General features: G+C 51.0%; 1 protein-coding gene across 1 annotated transcript; it reads left to right on the top strand.

The window, feature by feature from the left end:
* Positions 1 to 7633: 7633 nt before the first annotated feature.
* Positions 7634 to 12804, top strand: TRIM17 (tripartite motif containing 17). The gene is given in 10 exon segments (XM_082379591.1): positions 7634 to 7848; positions 7852 to 8247; positions 9435 to 9473; positions 9476 to 9505; positions 9509 to 9532; positions 10049 to 10284; positions 11751 to 11842; positions 11845 to 11871; positions 12201 to 12557; positions 12560 to 12804. Coding segments are annotated over 10 exon segments (1416 nt in total). The 5' UTR covers positions 7634 to 7818; the 3' UTR covers positions 12745 to 12804.
* Positions 12805 to 12816: the final 12 nt, after the last annotated feature.

Below are 12816 nucleotides of genomic sequence, written 5' to 3' on the forward strand. Positions count from 1 at the left end.
TTAGTAATTTTCTGTCCACTCACCGGCTACAAATCCCAGCTGTCTTTGCAGTATTCAGAGTTGAAGTCAGTTCTATACTGAGGTCTCTTTCCCCTCTTACAATAGTACTGGATGAAATCTGTCTTTACCACCTTTAACTAGTGTCCAGCTTTATCTCTGACAATAACCTTTGAAATGGATTCGAATATGTCATCCAAAATATGCCTGTTTTGTGCCAGTCTCAGCCTGACAATAGTAATGCTATTGGCTAGAAATGCCGGGGGGTGGGGCAGGGGGCACTCCCTGAGCCTGGTGAGGTTCCCACAGAGCCCCTTCCAAACCAGTGTTACAACTGGACCAATCCTTGTGGGTTTTATTATGATTTTGCAAGATGCTCTTCAGCAATAAGTATTAGGAAACTTTGAAGAAAAAAAGAATTTTTTACTTACAGTTCTTGGAGCATAGAATGCATGTGGTGGGTGGTGGGAGAGAGAACACGAATGGCCTGGTGGCCTTGTTCTGCTTTTACTGGGGTCAAGGGTAGGGGCCTAGTGTTCTATTAGTTCACTCTTTATTGATGAAGTTAAAACATAAGAGCAAGAATTTAGTCACAGGAAGAAGAAAAAGAAAGAAAAGGAAAAAACCAAAAAAATAAAACCCAAGCAGCCCAAATGGCCAGTTAACTAAATCAACCAGGATCGCTAAAATAAAGAAGCCTCTTGGGGGGCGGGGGCGGGAGTTAGGAGGTGCACGCTCAAGTCCTGGCTCTTTATCTAGTCATTTAGCTGGCTGCATATTTATCTGAGATAGCCTTTAGAATGCCCCCTTTGAAGTGGACGCCTCAGCAATCAAAGTTTAAGTCAGGCACTTACATTGCAAAAAGAAAGGGTAACTGTCAGAGCTTACACCACAATGCTTCTTTGCCATAGGATTATTTTGAGCTGAAGTCAACTGAGATAAAACAGACACAGAATGAGCTCTCTGCTCTCCCTCTATCTGCCTAAAAGCAGGGCATAAATCCCCCTTGCATAGGTGTCCCCCCACCCCTGTACCAGAAAAAGGAGATCACCAAAGAGGGTGATCTCACCTCAACACCGAGGTGAGTCTGCAGAAGCAAAACTTGCTAAATAACCCCTACCTATCATTACTTTCCCCATATATTTACCTTCCCACCACACCACACCAAGAAGCTCAAGCTTCCTTCTTTTTTCTTGTTACTTCTCCACAATTTATCTCCTTTGTTAAAATTGTTATTGCCAACTAAAAATTGGCACTTGCCATTTTGCCTCTACAAAGATTGTCACTTGCCAATGCAGTCACTGACCTTCAACACACCCCGAGAGGAGTTCAGGGTGGAGATCAGGAATGAGGCACTTTGTATTCTGGGAAAAACTGGCAGAACAGACCTTTGGACTGTTAGAGATTTTCAGGAGAACATTATGAGCCCAAATTCTTGCATCTTATATCTAGAAAAGCACTAAAATCATTAACAGAGACATCTGCTCCTCGTGACTAGCAGCAACCTTCCGCCAAAATATGTGCTTTATTGCATGTATCCCCCTTCACCAAAATCACATATATACTGACTCCCCATACCCCCACTTCTTCGGAGCAGTTCCTCAGATCTATCTGAGACACTGTCTCCCAGGCTATACTCCTCATTTTGCCCCAAATAAAACTTAACTCACAACTCTCACATTGTGATTCTTTTTGTGTGTGTGTGTGTGTTTTACTTTTTTTTTTTTTTTTTTTAATTTTATTTATTTATTTATTTATGGCTGTGTTGGGTCTTCGTTTCTGTGCGAGGGCTTTCTCTAGTTGCGGCGTAGCGGGGGCCACTCTTCATCGCGGTGCGCGGGCCTCTCACTGTCGCGGCCTCTCTTGTTGCGGAGCACAGGCTCCAGACGCTCAGGCTCAGTAATTGTGGCTCACGGGCCCAGTTGCTCCGTGGCATGTGGGATCTTCCCAGACCAGGGCTCGAACCCGTGTCCCTTGCATTGGCAGGCAGATTCTCAACCACTGCGCCACCAGGGAAGCCCTGTTTTACTTTTTTTTTTTTTAAATTTATTTATTTATGGCTGTGTTGGGTCTTCGTTTCTGTGCGAGGGCTTTCTCTAGTTGGAGCAAGCGGGGGCCACTCTTCATCGCGGTGTGCGGGCCTCTCATTATCGCGGCCTCTCTTGTTGCGGAGCACAGGATCCAGACGCGCAGGCTCAGTAATTGTGGCTCACGGGACCAGTTGCTCCGCAGCATGTGGGATCTTCCCAGACCAGGGCTCGAACCCGTGTCCCCTGCATTGGCAGGCAGATTCTCAACCACTGCGCCACCAGGGAAGCCCTCACACTGTGATTTTTTTTCAGTCTACAATATAAGCCCTTGAGTCTGGTTTTTTTTTTTTTTTTTTTGGTGGGGGTGTTCAGTTCTTGTCTGTGAAGCCCTCACGCACATAAATTTTAAAACAATTAACATCAAATAAAATGTGTATGCTTTTCTTATTATTCTGTCTTTTATCAGTTTAGTTCACACACCCCTAAGATGGTAGAGGAAACAATTTTCCTTCCCTACACCTAAGAAGAATAAATGCTACAAACACATCATTTGAAAGTTTATATTTCCTTTTATACTTAGTTTTGTATATTTCAAAAAGAAAAAAAAAAAAAGAAGTTTGATTTAAAATTTTTGGTTTCTGTCCCTCTGGCTAAAAGTGGCAAATATGGATGGAAACAAAAACCCAAAATAAAATGATTCAAACTTTACAAAAGTAATTAAGTAGAAAAAAGAGCTAGAAATGAAATTGTAAGTCCATGTCATCAGGCATGAAGTGACGTGAGGCTCCGAAGGCCACAGGCTCAGGCACCCAAGTGTTGCAGGAAGAGGGACCCCTTCCAGGGCCCAAGAGTGGACTCTTTTCTAACACTCAGAAATGAATTGTCCAAGGAGATGCACGTGCTGACAAAGCAAGAGACTTTATTGGGAAGGGGCATCAGGGTAAGAGAACATAAGAGAACTGCTCTGCCACGAGGCTCGCAGGCTCAGGTTTTATGGTAATGGAGTTAGCTTTCCGGGTTGTCTCTGGCCAATCACCTTGCTTGTGGCCATATTTGGTCTGACTCAGGGTCCTTCCTGGTGGTGCACACATCTCTCAGCCAAGATGGATTCCAACATGATTTCTGGGAGGTTGGCAGGACATGTTATGGGCTGGTATCTCCTCCCTTCTTCTGTCCCCTCCCGAATCCTTCTGGCTGGCAGTAGCTTATTAGTTCCGTGTTCCTTTTGGGGACCTTCTGTTGTGAGATAACTCATGCAAGCAGTTATTATGCTGCCTGGCCAGGGCAGGTGGTTTCAGTTAATGGTTCCCTTACACAAGTACTCCTTAGTCTTACCCACTGGTTTTCCATCCAACTTCTGCTCGGATCCATGGCCTTCCTCTCCTGTCTCCAGGCACCACAGCCTGAGCTGATTCTCTGCAGCTAGCTCTCCTGGCAGGCCGAGCTCTCCACACAGGAAGGGTGAGGGGACCACCAAGGACACCTTCGGGGTGGGCAGGAAACCACTGCCCCACGTGTGGTCTCAAAATGTTCCTCTGGAAACCACTGGGCTGAGAAGATGGGTTCTCCCTCAGTCAGACAAGCCCTGATCTAACAGCAGCTTCATACCAGTTGGAGACTGAACATACAAACATCGGTCAGATCATATATAAAAACAGAACTCTGACCCACAACATGCAGCAGTCTTGTCTTAATCTGCTCTGACTGCTGTAACAAAATACCATGACGGGGTGTCTAATAAGCCACAGACCTTTATTTCTCACAGTTCTGGAAGATGGAATCCAAGATCAGGGCACCAACAGATTTGGTGTCTGGTGAGGGCCTGCTTCCTGGTTTACAGACAATCATCTTCTTGCTGTGTCCTTACCTGATAGAAGGGGCAAAGGAGCTCTCTGGGGTCTCTCTTATAAAGGCACTAATCCCATTGATGAGGGCTCCACCCTCCTGACCTAATCAACGTCCCAAAAGCCCCACCTCCCAGGGGCTAGGTTTCAACATATGAATTTTAGGGGCACACATTCAGTCTATAGTAAACCTGTGCAGGAAACCAAAATACCCTCTACATTAACCAGCCCAGGAAGCCAGCCTGCTGCCAGTCAGACCTGTGGGACATCAGGCTGCTATCTCTAGCGACAGTCCAGGACACTCCACTTCTAGTCAGCTGCTCCAGTTCCCCAGACCCACAACCTCCATCAGGGCACAGATGAAACCTTCTCTTTTTCCACAAGGAAGTTCCCGCACCCCACTGATTGTCTCTGAATTGCTGCCAAGGGATGGTGGCCATCTCCCTTGCTGCAGAGAGCTGTGAATAAACACCCTCTGCTCACTCTCATTTGGGTTGTTTCCATTGACTTCCACGTTGGAAAGAGAATAGGGGGTGTTGTGGGGAAGAAGCTGCCTCTGGGAGGATGCATGCTCTGTGCTGTAACCTGGACCATTTGGGTCCATGTGTCCTTCTGAGCAAGTGGCATGGTGTTGCAGCCAGTAGTAGAAGCTCATAAGGGACCAGCAGCCTCCCCGCTGGACCTCCAACAAGCTGCACAGATGATGCTGGACCATAGTCCACACTCTCTCTGTCTCAAATTCTCAACAGTGACCCAAGGGTCTCCAGCCCTGTTGCAGGTTTAACAGTCTTTCCAGTTCTTCAAAACTTTGCTTCCGCAGTACCTGCGACCACACCCACACCTGTACACGATATTCTCGGCAAAGACGTGAGTCTGAATCTGATCACCGTTAGTTCTCTACTTTTGCTGCACGTTAATGTTGGGGAAATATAATGCACAACAAAATCTGCTCCCAACCCAGAAAACCTCTCCATAAAGAGAGAAGAGGAAAAAAAATTTTTTTTGTTATTGAATGAGCATTCAAGCAGAACATGATGCTGATCACAAGCAACAGCTAAAGGGGCTTCAGAGCTGGAAGGGAACCTCATCCTTTTCTATGGCTAAGTGGATACAACCTATTACTTTCATGTCTTCACAGTAATGTTGCTAATTTTCTCCTACAATTATGATCAAAGGTGATTTGAAGTCAGGTGGCAAGTTAGGCCCATCTCCTCCCAGGCCTCTGGGAAATGATTACATTTCAGACATGCTCCCGGGTCCTTGAATCATTCCTGATATGTGAGATGGGCCAAGAGGCTTATTTAGCCCGTAAAAAGATTTACACACATTTGAAAAGGACAGAGAAAGAAATGTTTTTAAAATTCTGTGATTCTATTTTCTAAATTGAAAGAAATCGTCAGCCCAGAATCACCTTGCATGCAGAGGAGGTTCAGGAACTTCCAGGGAATTCGAATTAGCAACCAGTATTCCCTCATTCAACAAGCTGCCTGGCCCCCACCCCCATTCACTGCCGTGGCACACACAGGGCAGAACCTTGAACCACCAGACTCCATCCTAGAGACGTTAAAGAAACAAGAAACACACCTTAGCCAGCCACGCCTGAGCGGGGAGAGCGGAGCTGCGGGAGCTGCGGGAGACCTGGGGCTGCGGGAGCTGCGGGAGACCTGGGGTCCTACGGACCAGCGACCCCCTTCATCTTCCCCAAAGGGGTGCCTGACCCCTGCTGCCTCTTCCGTCCTCACGTCCCTGCCAACACGGGATCCGCCCCCTGCCTCCCCACTGGTCTTCGCCCCCACCACGGACAAGGCTCCCATCCCCATCTACCTCTTCCCCTCCCCTCTTGGCTACCAAACCCCCGGCCCTGTTCCCTCTTCCTCCCCACCCCGACCTCTGTGCCGGCTCCTTGCGCATCAGGAGGATCCTGCCTCCATCCCCAGGCTGCTGACAACCTCTCGCCAAGGTAAACCTCCCCGCCCCGCACCCTGATAACGGGCCCCGCCCCTCGACCCCCGGCTCCTGCTGACGCCACAAAGCCCCACAGCCCTGGCGCCCTTGCATCCCCGCCGGGATGGTCTCCATCGCGCAGACGCAGGCTTTCCTGGGCCGCGTTTGCAGGCGTGGCTGGGGGCTCCAGGCGAGGTGCAGCGTGAGTACCAGCCCCTTGAGGGAGCAGGCAGGTGGTCACCCTGTGGGCGCTGAGGCTCAGGTTGGGACCCCGTGCACCCCCTGCCCTTAGGAGACTGGCCGTCCCAGCTTTCAAGGTGGTTGTAACTTGGGAGGAGCCAACTATTTTAGACCTACATTTACAGAGGAACATTCTGGGGTCAAAGGAGGCCCGTCCACTGTCATTGACCCAGAGCCCTTGGATAGCTTCCCCCAAAACCTGAGCCGGAGCTGGAGCCCCAGCCCACCAGACTGCCCTACTCTCACCCAGCTTCTGTTGGGTGGGCAGCAGTTGGGCCTAAGGGCAGCTGAGAGCAGAGGGAGAGACTGACCCCAAAGGCTCTTCACAGAGACAGCTCCAGACAAAGTGAACCAATGTCAGGGACTCGCGAATCTGCGGAATCCAGCCGCCATCGTTTCAGATTGTACAAAAGGGAACCTGGATGGTGCTTATAATTCAGAAATGATGTTTTCAAATCCAGTCCGTAACTCAGCTCTAACAACTACCCAGTGAAGTGCACAGGGAAAGACTTGGATCTCCACTGGATAAGGTCATGCGTATTCCAACCCCAGAGTGTGTGTATGTATGTGTGTTTGTGTGTTCAAGTGTGCACATGTGTGTAGGTGCCTCTGCATGTGCTTTTGTGTATGTGTGCCCGTGTGTGAGCATGCGTGCATACATGTGTACATGTGTTTGTGTGCAGTATGTGTTTGTGTGCATGTGTGTGTTTGTGTGCATGGGTGCATGCAGTAGCCCTCCTTTGTCTTTTCTGCACAGCACCTCGTCAAGGAAAACCAGAGTTGGATGGTATTTAGAGGGGTAGAAACAGATTTTATTCAGGACTATTGAAATTGGAAGAAAGAGATCAGCATAGAACCTGGGATTCTATATAGAACCCCATGTGAAGCTCAGTTCTGAATACAGCATGGGCCAGTGGGGATGTATAGTCAAGGAGTAGGGTGGGGGTAAGTTATGGGAAATTACTAAGAGGACACATCTTAGTAGTGGGGGTGGGGGTGTGTGTCTGGTTAAACCCACCTAGGGGGATTCTTCCTAAACTCAAACAATGCACAGACAAACATGGAAGCCCAAGGCCTGATTGGAAATTTCAGGGAGGCTGAGCTAGAGTTTGGTTAAAGAGAGAACCTTCGTCAACCCGGCTCCCTAATGGAAGAGAGAGTGTTGTTCCTCTTAAACTCCCTTCTTCCTTTGTTCTGCGGGTGTTCTGTTAAAGGAAACATGATGCTTGTTAAAACGGTACGCAAGATGTTATTTAAGACTATTGCAATTGCAGAGGGAGATGGGGGGTCATCTCTGATTGTAGCCAAGACAGCTGGGGATCTGTAGCCAAGGAGCAGGGTGATGGGGTTCAGTGATGGAAAATCACTAAGAGGCGCCATGAGGAGGGGGCTTCTTGCTAAACTGGCCTAACAGGATTCTTACTCAAGGAGGGTCAAGGACATGTATTCATTAAAGGTGGGAATGAGGAACTAGATCAGATATTATGGTGGGAGTACTGTAAAATTCTCGCTAAAACTGGGTGGGGCCAGCTAAAGACAGGCCTACGGCTCAGGGGAAGCTGACTGGGGTTAGATGAAGGAGAGGGTCTTTGTCAGCTTCCAGGGAGGCATTTGTGCCTCTTATTGAAGATAAGTCAGGGTACCCTAATAACCCCGTGTTCAGACTCCATCTGCAAAAGGATGCTGAGAGAGTACTATGGAGAGCCCAGACAGAGCTCCAGACAGAGGATGTGGCAGGACACTCGGTTCCTTCCCCAGGAGCCATGGATGCTGTGGAACTTGCCAGAAAATTGTAGGAGGAGGCCACTTGCTCCATCTGTCTCGACTACTTCACAGATCCCGTGATGACCACCTGCGGTCACAATTTCTGCCGAGAGTGCATCCGACTGACCTGGGAGAAGGCCAAAGGCCAGAAAAGGAGGAGAAAGTGCAAGGGCTCCTTTCCCTGCCCTGAGTGCCGCAAGCTATCCCCCCAGAGGAACCTGCGGCCCAACCGTCTGCTGACCAAGGTGGCCGAGATGGCGCGGCAGCACCCCAGCCTACAGAGCAGGGACCTGTGCCAGGTGCACCAGGAGCTGCTCAAACTCTTTTGTGAGGACGACCAGAGTCCCATCTGCGTCATCTGCAGGGAGTCCCAGGGACACCGGCCCCACAGGGTGGTCCCTATTGAGGAGGTTGTGCAGGAATACAAGGTGGGCCTGGGCTGGGGGCCAGGGCAGGGAGGCCCAAGTGTCCCCACACTCCCACGACAAAACAGGCTGGTGGCCAGGCCATCGTGGTGTCACCTCTGATTATGCAGGAGTCCCGACTGACAAAGTCCCCACCTGGGCCTGTCCACATTCCCTGGTCCTTGTGCAGCCATCTGTGTGGGGAGGCCAGGCAACCCTCTGTTAGGCAAGGGGAGGGGAGCCTTTCTCCTTCATCTACCTGAGGCTCTTTGGCTGGGGGCCCATAAATTAGATTGAGCAAAGACAAATCCAAGAGAAAGGCAAACCGTTTACTAACACATGCGTGTGATGCGAGTCACTTGGGAGAAACTGCAGCAACAGTAAAAAAGGGTCAGTTAGAACTTGGGCTTATCTAGAATCTTAACAAAGAATAATACATTTGGAGAAAAGCAACAAGACAAAGGCAAAGGTTTCAGCCTCCCAAGGGTGGCAGACTATGGGGAAAGTGTCTCAGTCTGCTTGGGCTGCTGTAACAGAACACCACAGACTGGGTGGCTTACAAGCAGAAATTTATTGCTCACAGTTGGAGGCTGGAAGTCCAAGATCAGGGCACCAGCACAGTCAGGTGAGAGCCCCTTCCTGGTTCATACATGGTCAACTTCTCACTGTGTCCTCACATGGAAGAAGGGGCGAGGGAGCTCTCTGGGGTCACTTTTATAATGGCACTAATCTTATTCATATGGGTTCCACCCTCATGACCTCATCACCTCCCAAAGGCCCCACCTCTACCATCACATTGTGGGTTAAGGCTTCAACATATGAATTTGGTGGGGAGGGACACAAACATTCAGAGCATAGCAGAAAGTAAATATATAGGGGGAAACCAAAGGAAGATAAGGGTTATTAGTGCAGGTCCATCTTAACACCAACCTTCCATCTTCTTCATGGGCATAAAACATCCCCAGCAAGGTGCTTTTGCTCACGTAATGGGAGCCCCTGGAAGGCATCTTTCTGCATCTGTTGATTCTCAGTTGCCTCCTGTTCAAAATAGTCCTCATGCCAAAGGGGCAGATTTTGGGGTGGCATATTTCCATCCCCTGCACCCATTAGGATGGTCTTTGGGGTGGATGCATCTTCAGAGGGCACCATCTAGATGTGGGGCATGCAGGGGGCCCACTGACTCCAAATTCCATGGTTTGGGTGCCCCACAGTTGAAGTTGGAGGAAAACATGGGATACCTGCGAGAGGAAAAATGATGAAGACCGGGAAGTTGCAAGCCAAGTAGGAACAGACCTTGGCCGAATGGCAGGTAGGTGCTGGGGACCACACTCAGCAGCTGAGCAGGGTGGGGAAGGCCCAGCCAGGCCCCAGAGCACCCACAGGGTCTCCTGAACCTGTGGAACCCCTTGAGGTGGGAATCACTGTCCTGTGTGGATGTGAACATGGGACCCCAGAAAGGCAATGATTTCCCAGGTCACAGAATTCCTGCCAAACCAGGACTGAGAACAGTGCCCTCAGCACAGACTGGCCACTTCAGAGATGCAGGGAGCAAGGGCACACGGATGCTTGGAAGTTGCCATTTGGGGCTCAGATTAAAATTATGCTACAGTGACAGTGCAGGGGGCCTCTGTGTGGCCCCTGGCTTCTATCCCTGCCAGGTTTGCTGGTTTTCTGTGGGTCACTGGGATTCAGATGTGCCATCGTCCCCAGAGCAGCGCTTCCAAGCTGGTGGGTTTGGTTGGTGGGTGGGGTCTGAAAGCAGGCACTTGGGGTGGTGGGGCCCTGAGCGGTACCTCACCTAGGACCCCCACCACTACCACCTCAGGAGAAGGTGAAGGAGCGGAGTGAGTGCATCGTGGTTGAGTTTGAGAAGATGGGCCTCCTCCTGATGGAGGGGAAGCAGCGCCTCCTCCAGGCCCTGAAGGAGGAGGAGGAGGAGACAGTGGCAAAGCTGCAGAAGAGCATGGCCTCACTGGACCAGCAGAGTCACTCCTTGAAGATGCTGCTACTGCAGCTGGAGGACAGGAATGAGTGCACACCACTCCAGATGCTGCAGGTGAGGTGGGCACACCTGTTCACCTGGCTGGGGGTGGGGGGTGGGGGCATGAGCTCTGGCTCAGGTGTGGTTAGGGTGGGCTAACCTGTGGCAACAGATTCAGGCCAACGGGAAAGGCTCTGTCTCAGTCAGCTCAGGCTGCATAACAAATACCACAGACCGGGTGGTTTAAACAACAGACATTTATTGTTCATGTTCCTGGAGGCTGGAAGTCTGAGCTCAAGTGGGCAGAGCTGGTTTCTCCTGAGGCTTCTCTCCTTGGCTTATAGAGAGCCATCGTCTCCCTGTGTCCTCACATGGTCATCCCTCTGTGTCTGTGCCCTGATAGCTTCTTCTTATAAGGACATCATCAGATTGGATTACAGCCCACCTTAATGACCTGATATTATCTTAGTCACATCTTTAAGACCCTATCTCCAAATACAGTCACATGCTGAGGTACTGGGGGTTAGGGCTCCACAACAGATGAATTTGGGGAGGGGCCAATTCAGTCTATGACAGGCTCCAATCCTAGAGACCTGTGTTCATTCCCTTCATAGCCTAGGGATGTGGCCTGAGGGCAGCTGTTGTCCACAGTGATGCAGGGCACAGACACACTGGCCCAGACAGGCACCCGTGACTTCTCAGGCAAGAGCAAGTCACATGATCACACCTGCCAGCTATGCAAGTGGGGAGAAGGTGCAGCTGGCCTGCCAGGGATAGGCCTGCACACCGAGGCCCTGGAAGGGGCAATTATGTTGGCCAAAAAGTGGGTAACTGGCTCAAGTGTGCAGTGATGGAATCCATAGCAAAAAAATACATTTCACACTGTGAGCCATTATACGCACACTCACAGGAATATGTTTACACAAGTGAAGCAAATGCCACATGCAGGGTATCTATATCTCCCAGTGTGCCTGGGTCAATCCAGTTTTATGCCTGTTATCCTGGCATCCTGTGGGTTTTGTCCCCAATAAGTGTCCTGGTGTAGACAAGACTATACACTCGCTCTACCTTTGGGGGAACACTTTGTCTTCTATCAAAGAGCAAGCTGTTTGCAACCCACTAAACTGACTCCTGACCCACTCAAGGCCCAAGGCCCACAGGGTGAAAACACCATTTGGTCTCTGATGCCTCCATGGTCCATCATGAGCAGGACAGCTTCCCTGTGTCCTCATTCATTGTGATGGGTAGCAGGAGGCTTGGGTAAGTCAGATACCTTACTGTGTACAGCCAAAAGACAGGGTTACACTCTGGAAACTGCAAACAGGGCCATGGGAAAACATCATAAAGCCCTTCTAGCCCTACTGGCCAAATGTCGACACAGGGTGTTCGGGAACTCCACAGATCTCTAATGAGACCTTGCCAGTCTCTCTTCCTCCTTCCGTGCCTTTTGAAGGATGTGAAGGACCTCCTGGGCAGGTACGTAGCCACCTGCGGTGGAGGAGGTGATGGGTGCAGGGAGGACTGTGAGTGGGGCCAGAGGGGACAGTGAGACCTGTGTCCACTGGAGGAAGAACAGTCTGAGTGTGCAGTACCCAGAGGCCACCCCCACCATGCTGAAGACCGTCTGTAGGGTGCCGGGCAGATAGAGGTGCTCAAGAGTTTCCAAGGTAAGTAGTGGGGGCCCAGGTGCTCTTGGCAGTGCCCCACCCTGCTCCTAGCCACTCAAGACAAGGGCCACCAATGGGGGGGCGGGTCTCAACCACACTGCCCAATGCCCAAATGGTTCCCCAGCCCCATCTCCTTGGCACCACCAATATCCACAGTTGGGGTATGGGATCATGTAGCAACTCCAGGTTCACAGCTGAACTTAGCCAAAGGGAGGCCTGGGTGGGGGTTAGGATGAATGGGGGATTATTTGGCCCCTGCTAGGGCCTCACCCTCCCCACCCTGACCCTGAAAGTTTCCCCTCTCCCCTCCACCCCGGGCCTGTCTCCAGAGAACGTGGTGCCCAATCCCTCCACGGCATACCCCTACCTCCTCTTAAATGAGAGCCACCAGAGGCGCTACCTGAGCACCCCGATGGATGGCACACCCCGTGGCAAGGACAGGTTCCTAGCCTACCCCTGTGCAGTGGGCCAAGAGACCTTCTCCTCAGGGAGGCACTACTGGGAGGTGGGCATGAACCTCACTGCTGATGCACTGTGGGCCCTGGGCGTGTGCAGGGACAACGTGAGCCGGAGCGGCAGGGTCCCCAAGTGCCCAGAAAATGGGTTCTGGGTGGTGCAGCTATGCAAGGGAAAGAGGTATGCACCTGCCACGTCTGCCCTGACCCCCGTCACGCTGACTGAGCCCCCAGCCACATGGGCATCTTCCTGGATTTCGAGGCCGGAGAGGTGTCCTTCTACAACGTGAACAATGGGTCCCACCTGCATACCTACTCCCAGCCCGCCTTCTCTGGCCCCCTGCAACCCTTCTTCTGCCTTGGGGCCCCCAAATCGGGCCAGATGGTCATCTCTACAGTGACCCTATGGGTGAAGTGATAGCGGCGCAAGGAGGGGGAGCCTGGGCAGGCCTGGTTTCTCCAGAAGGTGATGTGGTCCAGCTCAGCAAGG

Source organism: Balaenoptera borealis (genome assembly GCF_965194805.1).
Source record: "Balaenoptera borealis genome assembly, chromosome: 2".
NCBI classification, from domain to species: Eukaryota; Metazoa; Chordata; class Mammalia; order Artiodactyla; family Balaenopteridae; genus Balaenoptera; species Balaenoptera borealis.